Genomic DNA, 27999 nt, shown 5'->3' on the forward strand with positions numbered 1-27999 from the left:
CATATATATATATATATATATATATATATATATATATATATATATATATATACACGTGTGTGTCTGTGTATTAATACTCTCATCATCAATTCATACGTGTAGTTCACTCTGTTACTCAAGCAATTTGAATTACATTCTTTGTTCTAATCTACTTTCATTTATGTATTTCAGTTGAACAATCAGGACCCCTCAATCTGGTGCAATCATTACCATTCAATCCGAAAGACTGAAATATTCTATCTTCAACAAGTCGACTCTCCAATCATTCACCTGTGAAGATTCTCCTTGAGTTCACAGAGGGCGTTGCAAGAAAATCTGTGTAAGTTGTTAAAAAAATATTATTTCTTAGAGTTTATGGGTTTAATGGTATGATTACATTAATTTTTGGCTACTTTGAGTTGTGCTTTGATAGTGGAGGGTAAAGTTCTACTTGGAAAAATCCTTGAATTTACTCTATGAAATAAAATCTAAGAAGGGTTAGACAGCAAGATTGAAAAAAGAAAGGAGATGTGGGGTTTATTATTATTATTATCATTATTATTATTATTATTATTATTATAATAATAATCATAATTATTATTATTATTATTGATAAAGAATAGAAGGTTAGGGATGAATGTAAAGAGAATTCTGTATGGAAAAGTGATTGTACCAACTAAGATGTATGGATGGGAGTTGTGGAGAATGAAAGTGACAGAGGAAATGTGTTCGAGATGAAGTGTCTGAGGAGTATGGCTGGTGTATCTCTATTGGATAGGGTTAGAAATGAAGTAGTAATAGTGAGAAATGGTGTGAGGAATGAACCAGCAACTAGAGTGGAGAAGAATGTATTGAGGTGGTTTGGCTATGTAGAGAGAATGGAGAATAATCGTCTGCTGAGGGTGGTGATGAATACAAGAGTACAGAAATGAATGGTGAACTATTGAGATGCAGTTCCGATAGGCCCTTCTGCTACCTAAGGTGACCGCTGAGGTAGGCCCAGAAGGGGATTCAGCACATGAAGCTTCATTTGTGGTGGAAGACGGGACGGGGGCAGCGGGTGCTGTGGCACCCTAGCAGTACAAACCAAACTCAGCCGAATCCCTCGTCAGGCTGGGAGGAGCGAAGAGAGGAAAAGTTCCCTTTTGTTTCTTTTTAAATGTCAAATTCCAACAAAAATTGGGGGAAGTGCTATGGTAGATGGAGATAGATGGATAGATAGATAGATTATTATTATTATAGTTAACACTATAGATCTATAGATTCCTCAAGGAGGGTCTCAACATGGAGGGAATTGAAAATGTTACATGAATGAATTTAGCGCAAGATAAAGAGGGTTTGGAAACGTCTTTAGAAAATGGCCATGAATCAACGAGTGGGCCAAAGATCAATGCTGAAGATTATTATTATTATTATTATTATTATTATTATTATTATTATTATTATTATTATTATTACTTGAAACCAACATTCCAATACATATAGTTATTTGTTTTCAATAAGAAATCTTACAGCAAAATAAGACTTTCAAGATCAACAACAAATAATGAAAAAAAAATGTTATAATAGAGAAATAAATCCATCCATTACGAAATAACATCTACCTAAAATTTAAATTTCTTTATCAACCTGATAAATCAATCTATTTATAAATGAAAAGTTTGTCTAATATGTCAGCAAATTCTTTATCACCCTGATAAATCGAACTATTTGTAAATGAAAAGTTTGTCTAATATGTCAAGAAATTTCATTATCACCCTGATAAATCGATCTATTTATAAATGAAAAGTTTGTTTAATATGTCCACAAATTTCTTTATCACCCTGATAAATCGAACTATTTATAAATGAAAAGTTTGTTTAATATGTCTACAAATTTCTTTATCACCTTGATAAATCGATCTATTTATAAATGAAAAGTTTGTTTAATATGTCAACAAATTTCTTTATCACCTTGATAAATCGATCTATTTATAAATGAAAAAGTTTTTCTTTATCACCCTAATAAATCGATCTATTTATAAATGAAAAGTTTGTTTAATATGTCTACAAATATCTTTATCACCCTGATAAATCGATCTATTTATAAATGATGTTTGTTTAATATGTCAACAAACATGCCCTGTACGAGAAGGAAAACGACAATCAAATAACATTAAGAGACGTTCTGGCAGTTAGGAAACTTAGGATATCTTTAGGATCGTTGCTATGGCAACGAGGCGTTTACGTCATCCTCACAGGCGTACGATTTCAGTTTCCTTTTAAATCCCTTATTGATAGAACTTACGGAATTGTGCGTCCGGTGAATTAAAGGCAGCGTATACTGACGAACAAATGTGCGTAAAATAAAAAAAAAATAAAAAAAATAAAAAAAAAATCGTGGAGTAAATTTTATCAGGAATTTACCGTTCTAAAATCCTATATATTAACCTCAGGAGTGGTATTGCGATCACCAACACGTAAAAGATAATAAGAAAGTAGTTTATCAAAATTACGGTCGCCTGTATTCTACGGAAATACGGTTCAGAACCGGATACTTTTACTAAGAATTTCCGATTAAAATTAGGTTTGTTTTCTTAACACGGTGAAAGAGGTTTGTGTATCCACTAGATTAACAATGCTGTGCTAGTCAAGGACAATCATAATAGGTTGGTTTGCAGCAGAATTAAGAGAGAATCAATCCTAGATTTGCAATGAGCGATCAGACAAAAGTCTTCCACCATAACCAATCTGCAGTGGCTGGCGAGGTAATTAAAATAGCCAAAGCTCAGACATGACCAATACACGTCTCAGGCTATTTTCCTGCAGTGGAGTAGGAACGGCTGCATTTGCTGTTGTTGTTGTTGTTGTTGTTGTTGTGGTACATTCATGAAGTTTATTTATAAGCAATATTTTCAATTATATATCCTTTAGGAAATTATTTCTTATACTTATTTTTCGAATATATTAATAAAATCCATGATTGTAGTCGTCTGTCTTTATAGAGTGAATATATATATATATATATATATATATATATATATATATATATATATATATATATATATATATATATATATATATCAAACAAACTCTGAGAAGCAAAATGAAGAATTTGCATTTCTGGAAGTGTCCTGAGAAATGATATCTAAATAACGATGTATGATATATCAAGAAAAGGTGAAAAGACGTCTTTCTTATTAATGTAAAATTAAGTTTGGCCGCAAATAATATTAGAATAATTTTAAGCCCAAACATCCGCTCGCTCAGTTCCCAAACATGAATTTTAAACCGGAACTATGGGTTGTGATGGCCGATGCGGTAACGTCCCTGACTGGTGAACGCCAGACTGGGGTTCGAGTTCCGCTCAAACTCGTTCGTTCCTTTGATCGTTGTAACCTCGCCATCCTTGTGAGCTAGGGATGGGGGCTTTGTGGGAGCCTATATGTCCATCTGCTAAATCATCAGTAACCATTGCCTGGCCCCCTTGGTCCTAGCTTTGGGTGGAGAGTGGGCTTGGAAGCTGATCATATGTATCTATGGTCAGTCTCTAGGGCTTTGTCCTGCATATGGCAATGTCACTGTCACTTGCCTCTGTCATTCATGAGCGGACTTTTAAACATTTTAGTCCTCTTGATAAACTGCCTTTTACATGTACTAAAGAAATTAAGTCATTATAGTATTTATAAAAATCACCTATGTACTAAAAATCTATGTAACATCTTCTGAAGTTGACCCCCAATATATCATCATCTTTTATAATCATCATCATCTCCACCTACGCCTATTGGCGCAAAGGGCCTCGGTTAGATTCCGCAAGTCGTCTCTATCTTCAGCTTATAAATCAATACTTCTCCATTCATCATCTCCCACTTCATGTTTCATAATCCTCAGCCAAGTAGGCCTGGATCTTCCAACTCTTCTAGTGCCATGTGGAGCCTAGTTAAGGCCATCATTTTAATGGAACTTGTAAAATTACATTCTGATTTAAACATCATATATACTTTATGCATTTAGATTTACAGAATTTTGGGAGAGAGAGGTCGTTCATCATTGGGAGAAAACTCGACAATATCATTATGAAAATAGAGGGGCACTCATTAGAGCGCAGACTTCCGCTGCGGCAGCTTATTTCTCGAATTTTATCTCGACTTCATCTTGACCTTTGACCTCAACATGTATTGACTGGCGTGAATTTACACACGCTCAAATAGGAAATAAGTTTGAAGTCTCTGTGGCAACGATGTCCAAACTTATGGCTGATTACGTGAATTGGATAGTTTGCTTGACTGACCTATGACCTTGACCTTCCAAAATTTAACCATTTACAGCTTTTTACATAACAGTTAATCCATGCAAGTTTCATTACTCTACGATTAAAATTATGACCAACAAGGTGTTCACTAACACACAAACGGGGGTTAAATCGTAACCTCCTTCCAACTTCGTTGGCAGAGGTAATAAAAGTTACAAGTGTCTGGACAGTAAGATGGACGAAAAATAGGTAAACACTGAACCTATGGGTATGTTTGAATTCCATAGGTTGGGTCACTAAAAACTAGTGGTCATAAACTAGAAATTTAGTTTTCAAACTTCATCCACTATTATGGAATGAACTTCCAATATAATTATTCTGCAATAAATTTATAATATTCAGATTATGTTATGAAAAACACAAGAACTTTATGATTATTTAATAAGAATAGTTTTAGCAATAAATTATATATATATATATATATCGATACTTAACGTTACAAGTTCTAACTAAAACATCATTGTAATTATGTAAAGATACAGCTAGAACAACCAGTTTTAAATATTAGTATAAACAATGACTTATTCTCTTAAGTGCATTTAGTTGCTATGTATTGTAGAGGGAGACAAGAAAAGGGAGCTGTTGGCAATTTATGTTAAACTGAACATAGACCTTGGGAATTAATCAACTAAGTATTTTAGAGGATTTATATAATATTCCATTGCATTTGGCTTGGAATTTATTTGGGTGTAGTGTCATAAGGTGGATAGAATGCAATATATTAGAATGCATTCTATTATTTTCTAAATGGATTTAAGGATTTTCCCATTAGTTCACAATTTATTAAAGTTTAGGTGGTCGTAAGTTAAGAAAGTAATAGTTATTACAAGATTCTTTACTTGAAAAGGCAGTTAAATAAATAAAATAAAAATGGAATAATTATTTTCGAAGATCTATGATCACATAAATATCCATTAATGCTTTACCTATTTCTTAAAATATCTTAATTTAATTGTTCATTACTTTTCATATAGTTTATTTATTACCTTATTTCAATTCCTCATTGGGCTATTTTTCCCTGTTGGAGTCCTTGGGCTTATAGCATACTGCATTTGCAACTAGGGTTGTAGCTTAGCTATTAATAATAATAATAATAATAATAGTAATAATAATAATAATAATAATAATAATAATAATAAGATCACGAAAATTTTCCGACTTCTTTGCTCAAACATAAATATCATAGTCCATAAAACCTTAGTGGCAAATCCGTGGTCTATTTGAATAATAATAATAACAATAATAATAATAATAATAATAATAATAATAATAATAATAATAATAATAATAATAATAATAATAATAATAATAATAATGTGTATGTATTAATAAAAATTTTCATTAGTTTTTTCCTGTACAAGTTACCATGACATATAATCACTATAAACTTTTCTGAATATTAGATAAAGAGAGGTTGATAATCATAACTATTTGCTACAGAATATTTCATCTTTGAACAATGTCAAATGGATTTAAAATCTAGATTTCCTTTCTAACTTGAATATGAAATAAAAATACGGTTTCCTTTACTATTCACATATAAGAAATGAGGACATTTCTAAAATCATCATATTAAACACTAAGTGTCTTTCCATCACCCAAAAATAATAATAAAATTTTCCCCTTGATATCGCTCCATAAATTGCATTTATTAATTTCTATCCTCTATTTCAAAAATTATCATATTACTTTCTAACAATATTTCCTTCATTCAAAATTATAACAATTTTGCCTTTGTATCACTCCTTAAACTGTTTTTATCAATTTCTATCCTTTTCAAAAATTATCATATTACTTCCAACAATATTTCCTTCATTCAAAATGAAAAAAATTTTCCTTTGATATCACACCATAAATAGTTTTTATTAATTTCTATCCTCTTATTCAAAAATGATCATATTACTTCCAACAATATTTCCTTCATTCAAAATGATAAAAATTTTCCTTTTATATCACTCCATAAATTTTTATTAATTTCTATCCTCTTTTTCAAAAATTATCATATTACTTCCAACAATATTTCCTTCACCCAGAATAATAAAATTTTCCCTTTGATATCACTCCATAAATTACATTTATTTATTATCCTCTTTTTTAAAAATTATCATATTACTTCCAACAATATTTCCTTCATTGAAAATAATAAAAATTTACCTTTTATATAACCCCATAAATTGTTATTATCAATCTATATCCTCTTTTTCAAAAATTATCATATTACTTCCAACAATATTTCCTTCATTCAAAATGATAGAAATTTTCCTTTGATATCACTCCATAAATTGTTTTTATCAATTTCTATCCTCTTTTTCAAAAATTATCATATTACATCCAACAATATTTCCTTCATTTAAAATGATAAAAATTTTCCTTTTATATCAATCCATAAATTGTTTTTATTAATTTCTATCCTCTTTTTCAAAAATTATCATATTACTTCCAACAATATTTCCTTCATTCAAAATAATAAAAATATTCCTTTTATATCACTCCATAAATTATTTTCAATTTCTATCCTCTTTTTCAAAATTTATTATATTACTTCCAACAATATTTCCTTCATTCAAAATTATAAACATTTTCCTTTTATATCACTCCATAAATTGTTTTTTATTATCCTCTTTTTCAAAAATTATCATATTACTTCCAACAATATTTCCTTCATTCAAAATGATAAAAATTTTCCTTTGATATCACTCCATAAACTGTTTGTATTAATTATCCTCTTTTTCAAAACAATATTTTTTTCATTCAAAATGATAAAAAATGTCCTTTTATATCACAACATAAATTGTTTTTATTAATTTCTATCCTCTTTTTCAGGAGCAGTTTTGTTGAGAGGAAATCGAAATGACCTACATCGGGCCTCCAGGCTTAGAATACCTGGCCCAGCTCGATACAGTCTTGGTTAAGCAGAAATGTGAGGTTTTCGAAAGTAAGTCCAGATTTTGTATTACACTACTAATATACTTCGAAAGTCCTGATTTTGTGTTATACTACTAATGAACTTCGAAAGTAAGTCCTGATTTTGTATTAATAATGAACTTCGAAAGTAAGTCCTGATTTTGTATTATACTACTAATGAACTTCGAAAGTAAGTCCTGATTTTGTATTATACTACTAATGAACTTCGAAAGTAAGTCCTGATTTTGTATTATACTAGTAATGAACTTCGAAAGTAAGTCCTGATTTTGTATTATACTACTAATGAACTTCGAAAGTAAGTCCTGATTTTGTATTATACTACTAATGAACTTCGAAAGTAAGTCCTGATTTTGTATCATACTACTCATGAAATTCGAAAGCAAGTCCTGATTTTGTGTTATACTATTAATGAACTTTGAAAGTAAGTCCTGATTTTGTATTATACTACTAATGAACTTCGAAAGTCCTGATTTTGTATTACACTACTAATGAACTTCGAAAGTAAGTCCCGATTTTGTATTACACTACTAATATACAGTACTTCGAAAGTCCTGATTTTGTGCTATACTACTAATGAACTTCAAAAGTAAGTCCTGATTTTGTATTATACTACTAATGAACTTCAAAAGTAAGTCCTGATTTTGTATCATACTACTAATGAACTTCGAAAGTAAGTCCTGATTTTGTATTATACTACTAATGAACTTCGAAACTAAGTCCTGATTTTGTATTATACTACTAATGAAATTCGAAAGTAAGTCCTGATTTTGTATTATACTACTAATGAACTTTGAAAGTAAGTCCTGATTTTGTATCATACTACTAATGAACTTTGAAAGTAAGTCCTGATTTTGTATTTTACTACTAATGAACTTCGAAGGTAAGTCCTGATTTTGTACTATACTACTAATGAGTTTCGAAAGTAAGTCCTGATTTTGTATCATACTGCTAATGAACTTCGAAAGTAAGTCCTGATTTTTTATTACACTACTAATGATCTTCGAAAGTAAGTCCTGATTTTGTATTACACTACTAATGATCTTCGAAAGTAAGTCCTGATTTTGGGTTATACTACTAATGAAGTTCGAAAATAAGTCCTGATTTTGTGTTATACTACTAATGAACTTTGAAAGTAAGTCCTAATTTTGTATTATACTACTAATGAGCTTTGAAAGTAAGTCCTGATTTTGTGTTATACTACTAATGAACTTCGAAAGTAAGTCCTGATTTTGTGTTATACTACTAATGAACTTCGAAAGTAAGTCCTGATTTTTTTTAGTACACTACTAATAAACATCAAAAGTTCAAACTTGCAGCAAATGTTTTTATGTTGAACTGGTTGATATAAGCCTTTTTATAGTTTATATGAAATAGCCGTTTTGATGTTATTACTGTTTTTAAGATATTTTAATTATTCTTTATTTCTCATATTGTTTATTTATTTCCTTTCATCGCTGGGCTATTTTCCCTGTTGGATACCTTGGGCTTATAGCATCTTGCTTTTCCAACTAGGATTGAAACTTAGCTAATAATAATAATAATAATAATAATAATAATAATAATAATAATAATAATAATAATGAATACTGCTGTGCTATATAATACAACTAGAGGGGCATTCAGTAGTTAGCCTACTTCAGCCCAAGCAATCTAATTTTGCTTTTAACTCTACTGAGTACTTTTACTTCGATGTATTTTCTTCAAAATGTAATGGATTTGTCCTTAGGTTATATCCCAAATGTTCACCAAGTTTCTTTGAAATTGGCTCTGTAGATCTTGTGTAAAGTTTTTCACAAACAAATAGATAAATAAACTAACAAACAGACAGAGGTGAATACATACTCTTCGAAAAATCTTGGCGAGGGCAAATATACATATGTACATATACTGTACACGAATTCAATTCTGTGCGTTCTAAAATCTCTTTCTTAATGATAAATCCTACAAAACGCACACAGAGATGGCAATCCCAAATCGATCCTAGCTAATCCTAAATCCGCAACTCGAATCCTGGATTAGCTCGGGATTACTCAGCCCAATCTCTACGTCTCGTTCATCTGAGCGACTCCAACGATTGCTGGCCATAGGGTAAAATGGCAGCGTGGATAGTTTGTGCTCATTTGCTCGTTCGATAATGCAGCCCTTCATGTAGTTAATGATCTTGCTCAATTCTTCGCGCTAAACAGGAATCTTCCGTCTATAGTCCATTTCTTTTAGCGAGTCATATTTGCACCGACTCCCAACGGTGCCCTTTTAGCTCGGAAAAGTTTCCTGATCGCTGATTGGTTAGAATTATCTTGTCCAACCAATCAGCGATCAGGAAACTTTTCCGAGCTAAAATGGCACCGCTGCGAGTCGGTGCAAATATGACTCGCTAAAAGAAATGGACTATAGTATTCGAAATAAAATGTAATTGTTTTAAAAATTCAGAATTATTATAAATGAAATCCGTCTATGAGAGATACTGAAAAGGTTCCATAAGAAAACAGTTCTCTATTTATATCCCATGATCGTTTAAAGATCGCCCATGAATGGCAGAGGCAAGGGACAATGACACTGCCCAAGCAAGCAGGACAATGTCTTACAGACTGACCGTATATACATATGATCAGTGCCCAAGCCCCTCTCCATCCAAGCTAGGACCAAGGAGGGCCATGCAATGGCTACTGATGACTCGGCAGATAGACCTATAGGCTCCCCCAAAAAACCCGACCTTAGCTCACAAAGATGGGGAGGTTGCAGCGACCAAAGAAACTATAGGTTTGAGCAGGAATTGGCAGAGTGAATGATTGATTGATTTTGAGGTTTGTGGCATCCCGACAACGAAGATCATTGACGCCGATATCGTTTGTTATAAATAAATAAAAGGAAATTTAATTAAAACCATAAAAGCGAGAGCGATGAACGTACAAATTATAAATCAAACTGTCATAGAAACAATCCCAAAACTACTATTTCTGAGTCGTAAATAAATAAGGTTCAATTTAAAAACGCAACGGAAGTATGCATATATCAGTAATTATAAATTTCGGTGTTAATTTACACTCTATTTGACGGCTCTATTAATGATAGTTCTGGTACTAATATTCTCCAAATTACATGATGATTAATTTCCACGGGTTGAAGGAGATCCATAGGAATATGGAGAATATATAAGTTTAATAATTTCAAAGGAAAGATTGGTGGTTCTCTATTATTCGAAGATTCGTAATCTTTTCTATCTCAAAGGGAAGACAATAAGTTTATTTATCATAAATTGAAAATAAAAGGTTCATAATTCGACCTATTTTAAAAGGAATACAGGCAAGCTATTCATTAATCATATTGATAGAGAAGAAAGACGTTAATAAGTTCTATCTAAAATGGACGATAAAAATGCATAATCTCTAATGGATTATGATGAATAAGACAAGTTTCTAAGAAAAAGTGTAACAGAAAGTGAACACCATAAAATATCAAAAGAAATAACGATTAATTATCATTTGAAACTTACTTTCAATTACTTCAGTAATATTAAATAATTGGCAATTTCTTTGTAGGCAACAGGAGAGAATATATCTTGTGAGCAATTACACAAATCTTTGAAACAATTAGAAGCTAAACGACAATACAGCAGATCATCCAAACATATATTCTTAAGATATTCTAGAAAATTACCTTCATAGATTTAACATACATCCTAAATTAAATTTTTGACTGAAATTTAGTGCCAGTGCCATTCTACACAAGATATCCATTTCATTCTCATCTAGAGAGGCACTCGGTAGAGAGAAGGCCATCGCCACGCCAACCTGTCTCAATTAGCTTTTGACTCCACTGCGTACTTGTGCTTCAATGTATTTTCTTCAAAATCTACTGGATTTTTCTTTGGGTCATATCCCACATGTCCACTAAGTTTCGTTGAAATTGGTTCCGTAGTTTTAGAGTAATGTTGTTTACAAACAAAAAAATAACTAGAGAAATATTTATAATTTAATTAACATTGTAACTGTTTTCAAATTACTGGTGAGTACTTCTACGTTGATGTACTTTAACCAAAATCTTATATTCATCCCTAGGGCATATACAACATGACTATCAAGTTTGATCAAAATCGATACAGTAGTTTTTGTGTAAAGGTACTCACATATAAAAAAAAAAGATATATATACTAAACAGATAAGGGTGAATACACACCAAGATTTTGGAGAAGGCAATAACAAAGATGAATTTTAAAATCAGTACAGTAGCTTTTGTGTAAAGTTGCTCACAAACAAGAGACAAATAATTAAATAATACAAACCCTTAGCAAGATTTTAAAGGTTTAAAGGCCACTCATGAATGGCAGGGGCAAGGGACAGTGACATTACGCTATCGAGCAGGACAATGCCCTAGAGACTGACCATATATACATATGATCAGCGCTTAAGCAACCTCTCCAAACAATGGCTGCTAATGATTCAGCAGATAGACCTATAGGCTCCCCGAAACCCTATCCTTAGCCAACACGGATGTTGAGGTTGCAGCGATCAAAGAAACTAACAAGTATGAACGGGACTCAAACCCAAGTCTGGCGGCAATCACAAGGCAATGGCAGTAACGCCAAGTCACCACAAATAACAAAGAAGAATTTTATACATTTAAAAAAAAGAAAAAAAAAAAATTACTACTTAGTAGACTCTTGCCAACATTGCTTCACTCCACGTTATCATTTCAGTTCTCCCGGGATGCGAGACGAACAACCAATACATCCTGAAGAACAACAGCGGTTACGAGTTCTTCAGAGCAGTTGAACACACCAACTACTGTCTCCGCCACGTCTGCGGGTCAATCCGAGCCTTCGACATTGCCTTTCTTGACCACGAGGATCAAGAAATCCTTCACCTTAGCCGTCCTTTCAGGTGTAACAGCTTTTGCTGTCCTGCCTTCACCTTACAGGTGAGAGAGAGAGAGAGAGAGAGAGAGAGAGAGAGAGAGAGAGAGAGAGAGAGAGAGAGACGTCCTTTTAGGTGTAATAGCTTTTGCTGTCCTGCCTTCACCTTACAGGTGAGAGAGAGAGAGAGAGAGAGAGAGAGAGAGAGAGAGAGAGAGAGAGAGAGAGAGAGTATCCTTTCAGGCGTAACAGCTTTTGCTGTCCTGCCTTCATATTACAGGTGAGAGAGAGATAGAGAGAGCGAGCCACCCTTTCAGGTGTAACAGCTTTTGCTGTCCTGCCTTCACCTTGCAGGAGAGAGAGAGAGAGAGAGAGAGAGAGAGAGAGAGAGAGAGAGAAAGAATGGGAAGGCATATAGCGGCGTTGCAAAGATGTTGGTCAACGGGTTAAGAATGTTTTTCAAGCCCTTCGATTTTGTGTTAACTCATTTCGCTTTTTTTTTTTTTACTCTTCTTGAATACAATTTTATTAACGTCTCTAGGTCATCATTTATTTGCTTATTCAATAATATATATTTATTGATTTCATTTATTAACGAAACAATCTAATTTTAACAAATATTGCAAATAACTTTTGAAATCCAACTTGATAATTTTCAATGAAAATAAATTCATTAACATATTTATGTTCTTATTCATTTGCTTATTCAATCATATAATATATTCATTTATTATATTTATTAAGAACTAATTTTATTCTAACATATATTGCAAATAACTTTTGAAATCCATCTTGATCATTTTCTATGAAAATGAATTTATCAATATATTTATGTTTTTATTTATTTGTTTATTCAATCATATAATATATTTAATTTTTCTTTATCAAAAACCAATTCAAATCTAACAAATATTGCAAATAAATTTGGAAATCCATCTAGATCATTTTCTATGAAAATCAATTTATTAAAATATCTATGTTTTTACCCGTTTGCTTATTCAATTATGTAATATATTTATTAATTCTATTTATCAAAAACCAATTCAATCCTAACAAATATTATAAATAACTTTTGAAATCCGTCTTCATCATTTTCTACAAACAGTTGATCAAAATATCCGTTATTACTCATTCGCTTATTCAATTACATAATGTATTTATTTTTATTAATAAAAAATCAAATTCTAACAAATATTGCAAATAACTTTTGCAATCCGTTTAGGACATTTTCTTTACCTGGATCTTCTTCTTTGTCTGCATTTACCTGGATAGCTGTACGAAATGAATATAGCAATTTACTGGTAGTTGTAACTTATAGTCTATTTTTTAATGAGGCGCATTTGCACCGACTCGCAGCGGTGCCCTTTTAGCACGGAAAAATTTCCTGCTATCTGATTGGTTAGAATTATCATGTCCAACCAATCAGCGATCAGGAAACTTTTCCGAACGAAAAGAGCACCCCTGCGAGTTGGTGCAAATCTGCCTTACTAAAAAGAATTGACTATAATGCTTATATATGTATTAAACCTTTATTTTTTTCAGACAATCGAGGTATCATGTCCTCCTGGAAACCCACTAGGGACTGTAAGTCAAGAATGGTCTTTCTGCACGCCCTTAGCGTCGAAGTTCAGCCTCTTCAACGCCTCCGGCGATAAAGTTCTCAGAGTAATAGGGCCTACGTGTACCTCAGGCTGTGGAGACGATGTCAAGTTTAAGGTAATCATGGAATAACCAACAGAAGTCATTCAGACTGTATAAAATCAATGGGGTCATTTATAAGGTAATGGGGAAAAATTATTGACTGTTATAAATTCACGGTGACATTTACAAGGTAACGAAAAAACTATTGATTATTATTTCGAATTCTTAAAATCCACATTGTCATTTATAAGGTAATGGGGAAAACCAACTAAATGTTATGAATTCATGGTGTCATTTGTAAAGTAATGTGGAAAAAGTATTGACTGTTATAAATTCATGGCGTCATTTATAAGGTTAGAGGAGAAAAGCTATTGATTGTTATTTCACATTCTTAAAATCCGTGATGTCATTTATAAGGTAATTAAGAAAAACTATTGATTGGTATTTCAAATTATTAAAATCCATGGTGTCATTTATAAGGTAATGGGGAAAAACTATTGATAGTCATTTCAAATTCTTAAAATCCGTGGTGTCATTTATAAGGTAATTAAGAAAAACTATTGATTGGTATTTCAAATTATTAAAATCCATGGTGTCATTTATAAGGTAATGGAGAAAAACTATTGATTGTTATTTCGAATTCTTAAAATCCATGGTGTCATTTATAAGGTAATGTGGAAAAGCTATTGATTGTTATTTCGAATTCTTAAAATCCACATTGTCATTTATAAGGTAATAGGGAAAAAGTATTGACTGTTATAAATTCATGGCGTCATTTATAAGGTTAGGGGAGGAAAGCTATTGATTGTTATTTCGAAATCTTCAAATCCATGGTGTCATTTATAAGGTAATAGGAAAAAACTATTGATTAATATTTTAAATTCTTAAAATCCATGGCGTCATTTATAAGGTAATGGAGAAAAACTATTGATTGTTATTTCAAATTCTTGTAATCCATTGTGTCCTGTATAAGGTAATCGAGAAAAACTATTGATAGTTATTTCAAATTCTCAAATCCATAATGTCATTTATGAGGTAATGGTTTAAAACTATAGGTATTTAGATGCTTTTAAGTTATTGGAGGCAAGATTCATTTCCACTTAGTAAACAATGAAAAATGAAATAATAACCGTAGAGTCAAATGAACAACTGATTTCAAAGTACGACGGAATTTGGCTACAAACTCTTTTCAAGGAGCACTGTAAACTATGCTGTACAGTTGGACACAGGAGTCCCTGGCCCACCTCGCTCCGAAAAAAGTGCACCGTATCACACTTTTATTTCGTGGCGAGTAACCAGACGGATAGTGTAGGAAGATATAGCGAAGGTGGTGGGCGGGGCTAAACACAGTAACCCACCCCGCAGTAAGGGTATAGCTGGGTGCACTTCTTCAGAGTGAGGTGGACCAGGAACTGATATGTCCATATGTACAAATGTCTTATTTATCTTTATGGAATATATGTTCAATCGATTTAGGTTTAAGTAGAATCATTAATTATTATCTGGGATACTTATTGCTTACGGGTTTAAGACGAGAAAGAATTCTCACGAGTTAAATAACATCAACTCTTAAAGTTTCATGGTTCTATTGCTCATATCAGTAGGATATGTTTAATACTTCACACTTCTTACTCGTCTTCTTTGCTAGGACATTAATATCGTATTCCATTAAACCTTAATGGCAAATTAGTTATCTAGATGAATAATAATAATGATAACAACAACAACAACAATAATAATAATTTGGTAGTAGGCTCTCTTTCAGGCTTGCTTCAATAAAAATGATCGCTTACTCAGTGGAATTTATCTTGAAGTTGAGCTTTTCTATTGCTAGGATTCTCCTTCATTCATTGATACTGCATTTTGCCAGAAACTGTGCTATGTTTGTCATCAGTCAGGGGGAGCAATATACATAGGAAAAACTTGATAATTTTATGAAAAGTAAATTGGTCGAAATAAGTATAATCGAGTTTGGCTGCTACCCGTTACAAGAGGGTGCAGGTGTCTCCTCTCATCACCAGGCTGTCTGGATGAAGTGGGTTGAGCTGGCTCTACTGTCTTATATGGCTTGGTTGGTTTGTCAAGTCAGACGCTGGTCGCTGATTGGTCCTCGTGGGTGAAGTCCATATTTATTCTGGGATGGAGCTGCTCTCCCATTGACTGAGGCACTTCCCGGTAGGGTTTCCATCACAGTCAAGCTGCTACTCTGTTTACGGCTATTGAAGCTGGGTGGATGTCAGGGTTTGCGTTAGTACAGGCAGAACTCCTGGTGCTGCATGCAAATTAGCAAACTCACTGCCTGGGCGGGGCTCGGAGTCAGGCAAGCTGCTCAGCCGCTCAGAGTTCAGATCCAGGGAGCCCCGAGCTGCTCGCTGATTGGCTGAGGGGCTCACTGGGAGACTGTCAGTGACATGCAAGCTGCCGGGCCGCTTATCATCCTCGTCAGTATTTACATGTTGCTGGGAAGTGTTTCTACTACAGGACGAGAGGAGGAACATCTGTGTTGTATTCAGGTTCGGTTTTTCTTGCTGGATGTGCAGGGCATCCAGGATCTTGAGCCTTATCTGTGGCACTGCCGATGATCTTGGGGATATTTGTGATGTCTTCTCGTACCATGCTCTTGTTGGGCCCGAGGACTTGGTGCATCTTGATGGCTCCCTGTTGGACGTGGTAGGACAGTCTTTTAGAGAGTCTCCTCATCGTAATTCCAATGTAATGATCGAGATCCACGGACTAATCATTGATAGGAATAAACAACACTGAACTTCTTCAGAAGTCTTGCATGAGTGGGACCAGGTTATTCTTCATAATGAGGGATTTTATCCCCATAGACTGATAAAAGATGATCAGGTTTATGATGGTGTCCTCTTGAACGGGCAGGATATTGTTCTTAATAATGTCCTTGATGGGCTTCTCATACTGTTGATACTCGCTAAGATGCCCTTATGGTACAGGTCAAGTTTAGAAGGCGTGCTGTCACTGCTGGGCTCTCGTAACGCGCAACAACCATACTCAATTTTACTTATTTTGACAAGCTTACTTTTGGTAAAGTTATAGAATTTTCTACGTATTTTGTTTCCCCCTTCTGATGACAAACAGGACATATATTGGTGGAAGGCAGTAGTGTTGAAAGATGGAAAATCCGAGCAATACAAAGCTCAATTACAAGATGAAGGCCACTGAGGCAGGATTAATTTTAACATGATTTATTTGACTGGTGATATCAATACTGATCCCAACAACAATAACAAAAAAACAACAACAACAACAATAATAATAATAATAATAATAATAATAATAATACCTCCAATACCTACTCCAATATATTTTCCAGATCGTCACGGCCCATGGTTCCGCTCAGATCGGCAGTATTACGAAAAAGTGGCAAGGATACTGCAACGAGAGTTTATCAGAAGCCGACAACTTTAGCATCAATTTCCCTATAGATTTAGAAATTAGATCAAAGGCGCTTCTCCTCGGTGCTATGTTCTTGATTGTGAGTATTAATCTAAATCTCAAAATTTTTCTGTATTGCGAATAGAAAAGGTAGTTGGTGAGTATACTGTATTCTATTTTACCATAGATACGGTTGGAAGATTTCTTATATCAGATATGCATGCATGACATGAGTGAATATAATATTTTTTTAAAGAGATATGGCAGGCATTGAATAGCTTTTTTTTTTTTTTGTAGATATAAGGAGAGACTATTGTTGTGATTCGGAGAACGGGTCTGGCAATGACTTTTTATTGCAATCAATCACTCTTGAAGGAAACTGCTCTCTCTCTCTCTCTCTCTCTCTCTCTCTCTCTCTCTCTCTCTCTCTCTCTCTCTCTCTCTCTCTCTCTCTCTCTCTCTCTCTTAGTTACATAAAAAGTTTTGTGCAACAATGAGACAATGCACTAAAAATTGTTACTTTAGATATTTCAGGGGAAATTACCTCTGTCACATATATAATTTGAGTTCGCATCATCTGCTAACAGATAATGGCTTTGTTCTCAACTCCCCTGTCTCTAAAAATCCAGGTTTTCAGAAATTTTCAAAATTCTTGAACCAGTGTCCCCGTTATAGTTTTATTATTTAATTCGTCTGAGTGTCCAGTGTTTTAGGAAGAAAATTGTAATTTGATATATCTAAGTACCCCAAACATATATTCATGAGAGACCCTGCTCTCACTACATGAGACTTATGAATATGCATTCTGAAGGGGTACACTATATGCTAAATGTTTAGCTAAAATGTATATGTAAGGAGAATGTGATATATTTTTATTCTATGATTGTAGGTAAGCCATGAATTAGTAACAGGATACACCCTTGCTTGATTATATATATATATATATATATATATATATATATATATATATATATATATATATATATATATATATATATATATATTATAAATATATTATTAGAATGACCATGAATGGGAGGTAAATCGGTTGTTGTTTGCGGATGATACTGTACTGGTAGCAGACACAGAAGAGAAACTTGACCGACTAGTGACAGAATTTAGAAGGGTGTGCGAGAGAAGGAAGTTGAGAGTTAATGTGGGTAAGAGTAAGGATATGAGACGTACGAGAAGGGAAGGTGGTGCAAGGTTGAATGTCATGTTGAATGGAGAGTTACTTGAGGAAGTGGATCAGTTTAAGTACTTGGGGTCTGTTGTTGCAGCAAATGGTGGAGTGGAAGCAGATGTACGTCAGAGAGTGAATGAAGGTTGCAAAGTGTTGGGGGCAGTTAAGGGAGTAGTAAAAAATAGAGGGTTGGGCATGAATGTAAAGAGAGTTCTATATGAGAAAGTGATTGTACCAACTGTGATTTATGGATCGGAGTTGTGGGGAATGAAAGTGATGGAGAGACAGAAATTTAATGTGTTTGAGATGAAGTGTCTAAGGAGTATGGCTGGTGTATCTCGAGTAGATAGGGTTAGGAACGAAGTGGTGAGGGAGAGAACGGGTGTAAGAAATGAGTTAGCGGCTAGAGTGGATATGAATGTGTTGAGGTGGTTTGGCCATGTTGAGAGAATGGAAAATGGTTGTCTGCTAAAGAAGGTGATGAATGCAAGAGTTGATGGGAGAAGTACAAGAGGAAGGCCAAGGTTTGGGTGGATGGATGGTGTGAAGAAAGCTCTGGGTGATAGGAGGATAGATGTGAGAGAGGCAAGAGAGCGTGCTAGAAATAGGAATGAATGGCGAGCGATTGTGACGCAGTTCCGGTAGGCCCTGCTGCTTCCTCCGGTGCCTTAGATGACCGCGGAGGTAGCAGGAGTAGGGGATTCAGCATTATGAAGCTTCATCTGTGGTGGATAATGTGGGAGGTTAGGCTGTGGCACCCTAGCAGTACCAGCTGAACTCGGTTGAGTCCCTGGTTAGGCTGAAGGAACGTAGAGAGTAGAGGTCCCCTTTTTGTTTTGTTTCATTGTTGATGTCGGCTACCCCCCCAAAATTGGGGGAAGTGCCTTTGGTATATGTATGTATGTATGTATGTATGTATGTATATATATATATATATATATATATATATATATATATATATATAGATAGATAGATAGATATATATATATATAATATATATACATATATATATATATATATATATATATATATATATATATATATATATATATATATATTTATACATAATTTATACATGACTAGATCCTGAATGATGGTCTACCATTTACTCTATCGAGAAAAAAAATCCGAATATTCCTCTCCTTAATGATTATCTATTAGGGCACAAACATAATCATTTTCATCTCTGAGATTGTATCACCGCCAATCAATGCATTTCGATTCCCGAGGAAATTTATTCTTCTTGTGAACGTTCCGACATTCATGTTTTATTTATACACGTAATTTTTGTAATCAATACTACTGTAGTTTATCATTGTAGGATTCCATAAGGGTGAGTCACAGATAGTTACAGCCACCCCCCACCCCCTCTTCTCCACAACTCTCAATACATTGGTTGTCATGGCCGAAATAATGTTCAGAATTTAGCAGCATTGATTTTTTAAACGGCCAATGGCTTTCAAGCCGGGAGATATTATTCAGCTTTACCATATATATATATATATATATATATATATATATATATATATATATATATATATATATATATATATATATATATATATGCATGTATTGTACCACTATATAAGGGTAAGGGAGATGTGCATGAGTGTTGTAATTCAAGAGGTATTAGTTTGTTAAGCGTAGTTGGAAAAGTGTATGGTAGAGTAATGATTAATAGGATCAAGGATAAAACAGAGAATGCAATCTTAGAAATACAGGGTGGTTTTAGAAGAGGTAGGGGTTGTATGAATCAGATTTTTACAGTAAGGCAGATATGCGAGAAATATTTAGCAAAAGGTAAGGAGGTGTATGTTGCGTTTATCGATCTGGAGAAAGCGTATGATAGAGTTGATAGGGAAGCAATGTGGAATGTGATGAGGTTATATGGAGTTGGTGGAAAGTTGTTGCAAGCAGTGAAAAGTTTCTACAAAGGTAGTAAAGCATGTGTTAGGATAGGAAATGAAGTGAGTGATTGGTTTCCGGTGAGAGTAGGGCTGAGACAGGGATATGTGATGTCACCGTGGTTGTTTAACCCTGGATAGGTACGGTCCTCGGACACCCCTTTAAGGGTATACTCGGACGCGAACGACCCCGACGCCAAAAAAAATTCTTGAAAAATCAGTTTTTGCAGTAACCTCCTTTTTTCTTTTGCCAAAAAAAACTTCAATGAATGCTTAAAACAACTGTAAAGATAAATAATACTCATCTGCAGAAAAACTATTTATTATAAATATTTTAAAAAATTAAGTAGAAAAAAAAAGACCTGACATAAAAATTCATAAAAAAAAAGTTTATACATATATACACAAATCCTTTTAGGAATTGATTCTTGAATGTTTAGGACACATCTTGATGTATTTTGGATGAAGTCAGACCCATGGAGGTGAAGATCTGAAATGAGAAAAAAAGGGTAACTTTTTTTGGCCAAAAAAAATTGTCCAAATTTCATGAATTTTTTTGGGTACCCAAATGAAATAGGAAGTGGCTAATTTTTTTAGGGAATAAACATATGTTATCCTAAAATAGAAATATGTAAAAAAATCTTCATTATTTTGTAAATTACATTTATATCAGGGGCCATATCTAAAGGTAATTTTTTGAGTACTTGGAAATTTCGTAAAAAAATACATATATTTAATATATAATATGATATTTATGCAGGTAAAAATATACCAAAATATCACAAATTCTATAGGGAACAAGAATATATATAGATAGGGCAGCTTACGCTTCGGATATGTCCACAAAATGGCCGCCAACCACACTGACTCAGACTCCCTAATCTGCCACTTGAAATGTAGGAAGGGTATGTCAATTTCAAGGTGTTATTTACTAATCTAATTATTATTGGATATGCATAAAAATTGTATGGTGGGTTGCTGGATAATTGTCGATTATTTTACGACTATAAAATTAAAATTCTGACCCAAAAAAATTTTTTTAAGGGAAATAAAATCGAAAAAAAAAATGTAAAACAATATTTTAGCTAAAAAAATTTGATGATATTCAATCAAAAAAAAAAGTAAACAAAATTTTCCGACAAATAAACATCTAGAGGAATCATTACTCTGTGATAGTTCCTTAGTACGTAGTAATTTTGAAAGAATTGGGAAAAAACGAAAAAATGGCAATCACCGGAAAATCGAACACATACCTATATATACGCCATATCTGGCTAAAAAAAAGATAGGCATGGGTAGCCAGATCATCTAGAAACACTTTCCAACACTATAAAAATATAAGTTTTGCGACACTACTTGCCAATTCCTTACGGTAACATGACTAAGCAAAAAAATGCAAAACAAATAAAAAGGGGCAATAGTGGAAAAATGGCCATTCTAATATACGGCATTTCAGAAAAAAAAAATTTCAGCCACGTGCTAGGCAAACCATCAAGGCATATTTTCCGACAAATAAACATATAAATGAAATATTACTCTGTGATAGTTCCTTAGTACGTAGTAATTTTGAAAGAAATGGGAAAAAACGAAAAAATGGCAATCACAGGAAAATCGAACACATACTTATATATACGCCATATCTGGCTAAAAAAAAAATAGGCATGGGTAGCCAGATCATCTAGAAACACTTTCCAACACTATAAAAATATAAGTTTTGCGACACTACTTGCCAATTCCTTACGGTAACATGACTAAGCAAAAAAATGCAAAACAAATAAAAAGGGGCACTCGCGGAAAAATGCCCAACATTCTAATATACGGCATCTCAGATAAAAAAAAAAGACATGCACGTGTTAGCCCAACCATCAAGGCACACTTTCTAACACATAAACATGAAAAAAAAATCAATAATATACGGCAATTCCTTACTACGTAGTAAATTTTTACAAATATTGAAAAAAAAACAGAAATTGGCAACCGCAGTTAAATACCCAATATACCAATAACTACGTCGTATCTGACAAAAACAAAATCACGCATGGGTAGCCAGATCATCTAGACACACTTTCCAACATTAAAAAAGCAAAAGTTTTACGACACTATTTCGCAATATCTTACGGAAAAATGACTTGGCAAAAAAATTAAAAAAAATTAAAAAGGGACACTCGCGGTAAAATGCCCGACATTCTAATATACGACATCTCAGATAAAAAAAAAGACATGCACGTGTTAGCCCAACCATCAAGGCACACTTTCTAACACATAAACATGAAAAAAAAATGAATAATATACGGCAATTCCTTACTACGTAGTAATTTTTACAAATATTGAAAAAAAAACAGAAATTGGTAACCGCAGTTAAATACCCAATATACCAATAACTACGTCGTATCTGACAAAAACAAAGTCATGCATGGGTAGCCAGATCATCTAGACACACTTTCCAACACTAAACAAGCAAAAGTTTTACGACACTATTTGGCAATATCTTACGGAAAAATGACTTGGCAAAAAAATGAAAAAAAATGAAAAAGGGGCACTCGCGGTAAAATGGTCCTCGTGGTGATGAACGACATTTTAACTAAAAAAAAAACATGCACATGGTAGCCAAACAATCCACCAAGACTTTCCACAACTGATAACCTATACAAGTTGCACCATTCTACGACAATTTCATAATACGTAATAACTTTGATAATTATGCAAACTACCTCAGAAGGGTAAACTCGGACGCGAACGACCCCGACGCGTCTCAGAAATCGGGGAAGGAGTACAGCTACAGCAATGCACATCTGGACACTACTAGAGCGTGTAGGGGAGACACCTCCTGCAGGTCGATCACCCACAAATTCAGTCACAGGGGTGAGTCACGTGAGAAAAACCTGTTTTTTTTTGACGCTCGGGGTCGCAAACGACCCACCGTACCTATCCAGGGTTAACTTGTATGTTGATGGAGTGGTGAGAGAGGCGAATCCTCGAGTGCCTGGACGAGGATTAAAACTGGTAGACGAGAATGACCATGAATGGGAGGTAAATCAGTTGTTGTTTGCGGATGATACTGTACTGGTTGCAGACACAGAAGAGAAGCTTGGCCAATTAGTGACAGAATTTGGAAGTGTGTGTGAGAGAAGGAAGTTGAGAGTTAATGTGGGTAAGAGTAAGGTTATGAGATGTACGAGAAGGGAAGGTGGTGCAAGGTTGAATGTCATGTTAAATGGAGAGTTACTTGAGGAACTGGATCAGTTTAAGTACTTGGGGTCTGTTGTTGCAGCAAATGGTGGAGTGGAAGCAGATGTACATCAGAGAGTGAATGAAGGTTGCAAAGTGTTGGGGGCAGTTAAGGGAGTAGTAAAAAATAGAGGGTTGGGCATGAAGGTAAAAAGAGTTCTATATGAGAAAGTGATTGTACCAACTGTGATGTATGGATCGGAGTTGTGGGGAATGAAAGTGACGGAGAGACAGAAATTTAATGTGTTTGAGATGAAGTGTCTAAGGTGTATGGCTGGTGTATATCGAGTAGATAGGGTTAGGAACGAAGTGGTGAGAGTGAGAACGGGTGTAAGAAATGAGTTAGCAGCTAGAGTGGATATGAATGTGTTGAGGTGGTTTGGCTATGTTGAGAGAATGGAAAATGGCTGTCTGCTAAAGAAGATGATGAATGCAAGAGTTGATGGGAGAAGTACAAGAGGAAGGCCAAGGTTTGGGTGGATGGATGGAGTGAAGAAAGATCTGGGTGATAGGAGGATAGATGTGAGAGAGGCAAGAGAGCGTGCTAGAAATAGGAATGAATAGCGAGCGATTGTGACGCAGTTCCAGTAGGCCCTGCAGCTACCTTCGATGCCTTAGATGACCGCGGAGGTAGCAGCAGTAGGGGATTCAGCGTTATGAAGCTTCATCTGTGGTGGATAATGTGGGAGGGTGGGCTGTGGCACCCTAGCAGTACCAGCTGAACTCGGTTGAGTCCCTTGTTAGGCTGGAGGAACGTAGAGAATAGAGGTTCCCTTTTTTGTTTTGTTTCATTTGTTGATGTCGGCTACCCCCCAAAATTGGGGGAAGTGCCTTGGTATATGTATGTATGTATAATAGGCAATCAGGAGCTTTTAAACATTCCGTACAACTTCTTTATTCAGAGTCTTTGCAAAAAGTAAATGAGGTGAATTAGGTATATAAATGATATAATTACTTCTATCAATTTCTTTCCTCGATCCATGTAAAAAAATATCCATTTTCTAGAATAATATCCCGATGATATAAAAATATAATTTTTCGGAGGACCTGAACACCGGGATTCAGGTATGTATAATTCATATTTATCTAATTTTATCACTGACTTGAATAGTATTACTATCGATAAAATAAAGTGTTATAGATTATTCTTTAATTTTTGAATATATACAAAACAATGGTAGCGCAATAAAATACTTGATACACTGTTAAAAAATTCGTACTCTTAATCAGAAATTCTCCGTAAAAATCAACTGTTCTCAGCCGTATTTCCGTAAAATACAGGTGACCGTAATTTTACCATACTTTGTTGTTACCTTTTACGGTGTGTTGACCGTAATATCACTCCTTTACGTCAATATATCCGTTTTTAAAATGGTAAAAAATCCTGGAATAAATGTTGCCAGGCATTTACCGGTTTTTACGGCAAATCTTTAAAGCCCTGTCCTCACGATCAAGCATGCCCGACGGGCAAACCGTAATACCAGACCACAATATGTAGTGAGAATGAGGGTTGATGACGTCAGAAGTGGGAAAACCACAGACAGGGATCTGTCAGTACTGTTTGTTGCCAGATCCCTGCTTGTAGCTTCCCCGTTTCTGACGTCATCAGTCCTCTTTCTCACTACCTATTGCGGTCTGGTATCACTGTTTGCCCGTTGAGCATGCTCGATCGTGTGGACAGGGCTTTACAGTATACTTTACAGACAACTAAATATCCTTTACCTCCATCATGTCCATTGGCAATACAACACGCAATTGACAGCGGTATATCAAACCTTGCTGAATGAAGTACTTTGCGTGAGGGTGCACTTGGGCACACTATTCTATCTACTTTCTCCTCTTCTTGCTTTCTTAAAGTTTTTATTACTTATATAGGAAATATTTAGTTTAATGTTGTTACTGTTCTTAAAATATTTCATTTTTCCTTGTTTCCTTTTCTCGCTGGGCTACTTTCCCAGTTGGGGCCCCTGGCCTTATAGCATTCTGCTTTTCCAACTAGGGTTGTAGCTTAGCAAGTAATAATAATAATAACATAAAAAATCTAATAAAAACGGTATTGATGTCCCCATACTGAACATACAGAATTCTTCTCTCCCTAAAGGCTACATTTCGAATCACGGCAAAACATCTTTCATTACCTGATCAACAATAATCGCATTCTCTTTCCGTTCTTTTCAGGATTTCATGTTTTTCGAGAGAAGGTATTGAGCCAAGGGAATCTAATCCTTCTACTGTACTATCGAAGAGGCCAAAGTACAATGGGGTCCCCTCGGCAGCTTTACCTTCCTCTTCTGTTGCTGCAGGAGATATATATACATAGGAATTGTACAATAAATCATCCCAAAACGATGGGATTTACATTGTTTGTTCAGGAGGCAAATGGGTAATAGGTTGGATTCATTGTCATATGCCCTCACTGTCTCTCTCCTCTTTTTTTTCTACCTGGCTGTTACTGGTTTACTGGTTTTGACGAATAGTACTGTTTACACTCAATGTACGACGTGGTTTAGAAAAGAGCTTTTCAAATTTGGTGTAGACTATCCCTGCATGCGTGTTTCTGATTTCTCCAAACTATTTGATGTTTGATTTGTAACAGTATATTTGCTAGGTTTATCATTGCTTTATCTTCCATCTTATTTTCCACAAGAATCAAACGTAAAGAAGAGGTAGTGTCCCTATTACAATACGATTTATTTCCCCTGAAAAGATTAGCCTTTTTTGAATCCCTTTCTTTTGTTTAAGTTCAGAAATAATGTGCTTAAAATCCTCCCAATAACCACTGTGTAACATCTAGAGCTTTCTTTTATATCATTACATTTCCTCCAGTTATTCAACATCTCCACAATGCCTTTTAATAAATATACAAAATGCAAATGCTTGCAATTGCTTGGACGTCAGTTGCAAGGTTCCTTGCTGTCAAATAGGCGACGAGGAATAAAGAACATCAACATCCTACGTCACCACCGACACATATCATGATTTGCATACATTTATCACATTGATGTCAATGCCAGAAAACAATGTTGTTGATTATCTCAGTTAGTTTTTTTAAATCATTTTTACCATTGCCTTACATCTCATCCACCCTTTTGGTTTGACGGTTTTCATTACCAAAAATCATCAAGAAAAAATAAATTAATATTTTTCAATGTCTCAAACATACTTTCATTTTTTTCTTTCCCATTAATCACTTCTATTTGTTATAGAGATTATGTGAACAGGGTGAAGAAGAAGAATTTGTTGCAGTAACTTTAGTCTTCGTAATTTTATGAAATGTCGTCCTTAAATGTGCATGTGTATGTTTAAATGTTAGCTCTAATACAGCAGTAAAATCGTAGTTACTTCGATGTTCTTAATATTGCTCTTTGTATGACCGCTGACAATGTAGTTATGGGGATAGAAACTATCCATCTATTTTTCTAAGCATATAGATGAGAACTTTTTTTTCAACCCAATCTGTTTTACGTTGTTCTTTGAAGACATTCATCTGTTTTACAATTTTTTCAACTACGACAGTCCGTAAGACATGGATGTGAATTTGAAATTGAAAATAATATCATCTCTAGGGTTATTATTACTCGGTCATGATAGTGTCCTGTAATGATAAATCATATCTTGTCTTGCCTTTTTCAATCATGAATACTCATTATGAGATTTAAGAAATTAGCACAGTAACTGCCAATGATTTAAGGAAAGCTTTTGTAATCATTCTGTTCTCCTCTGAATATCAGTGCCTAAGCAGGAGTGAATGGAATAAACCTGTTAAAAAAAACAGGAACTGAAGCAGGAACTGAAGTAGGAACTGAAGCAAGAAGACTTTAACTCACGCAACACTAATGCTGGTGATGAAAACATAAACAGTGTCTAGATAAGGTAGTAATGAAAGTAGGTGTTTCAATGAGAAGTATATCCACTTTTACCATTTACAATAATTGTCATAAAGAATACATTATCAGTGTCACGCACCAGTTTCTATTTCGTGGAACTAAGACAATTAGTTATGGTAACCTTCCGAAGTTTGCGTGCAAACCAGGGAGCGAGGAATGTTGAAAGATGACCAAGAAAAAACTATGGCTCTTAGCGTGAGCTTTGAAAATAAAGAGTGAGGACATGCATTTCGTTGATCAACCTTGACGGATATGTTTAAAAGAAGTGACTTTAGTTTCGAAGCAGTAATAATAGTGTTAAACTTGAAGTATAAGACGAGAGAAAAAGATTTCAAATAGTATTGCTCTTCCGTTTTGACGTCAGACGCTTTGACTTAATAGTGACATCCGGAAAATATTGCTCCTACCTTATGACCTCAGGGGCTTTGGCTTGATAGCGACATCTGAAAACTATTGCTCCTCACATATAACATCAAAGGCATTGCCTTGATATAGACATCTGTCATAACATCAGATGCATAAGGCTTGAGGCCAGAGGCCAGAGACCAGAGGCTTTAGCTTGATAATAATATCTGTCATGACATACATCAGGATTATAAAAGTTTTTGGCTAGGTAGTGGCATCTGTATTCTATTGCTCCGTCCTCGTGACATCAGAAGCCTTGGATTGATAGTGGCCTCTGTAACGAGATAAGATGATTTAGCTTGGTGG

At 34.4% G+C, this 27999-nt stretch overlaps 1 protein-coding gene across 2 annotated transcripts in view; it reads left to right on the forward strand.

Moving 5' to 3' along the window:
* The window catches only part of LOC137614431 (phospholipid scramblase 1-like), a 56922-nt gene extending 29268 nt beyond the window's left edge, over nt 1-27654 (forward strand). For both annotated transcript variants that reach the window (XM_068344247.1, XM_068344248.1), the window contains exons 2-7: nt 172-319; nt 7096-7207; nt 11894-12114; nt 13592-13765; nt 17025-17186; nt 25580-27654. In XM_068344247.1, coding sequence (XP_068200348.1) covers nt 7123-7207; nt 11894-12114; nt 13592-13765; nt 17025-17186; nt 25580-25609 — 672 coding nt within the window. In that variant the 5' untranslated portion in view covers nt 172-319; nt 7096-7122 and the 3' untranslated portion in view covers nt 25610-27654. The remainder of the gene's footprint in view (nt 1-171; nt 320-7095; nt 7208-11893; nt 12115-13591; nt 13766-17024; nt 17187-25579) is intronic.
* The last annotated feature ends 345 nt before the right edge of the window (nt 27655-27999 follow it).

This window comes from Palaemon carinicauda, chromosome 20 (genome assembly GCF_036898095.1).
Source record: "Palaemon carinicauda isolate YSFRI2023 chromosome 20, ASM3689809v2, whole genome shotgun sequence".
Classification (NCBI taxonomy): Eukaryota; Metazoa; Arthropoda; class Malacostraca; order Decapoda; family Palaemonidae; genus Palaemon; species Palaemon carinicauda.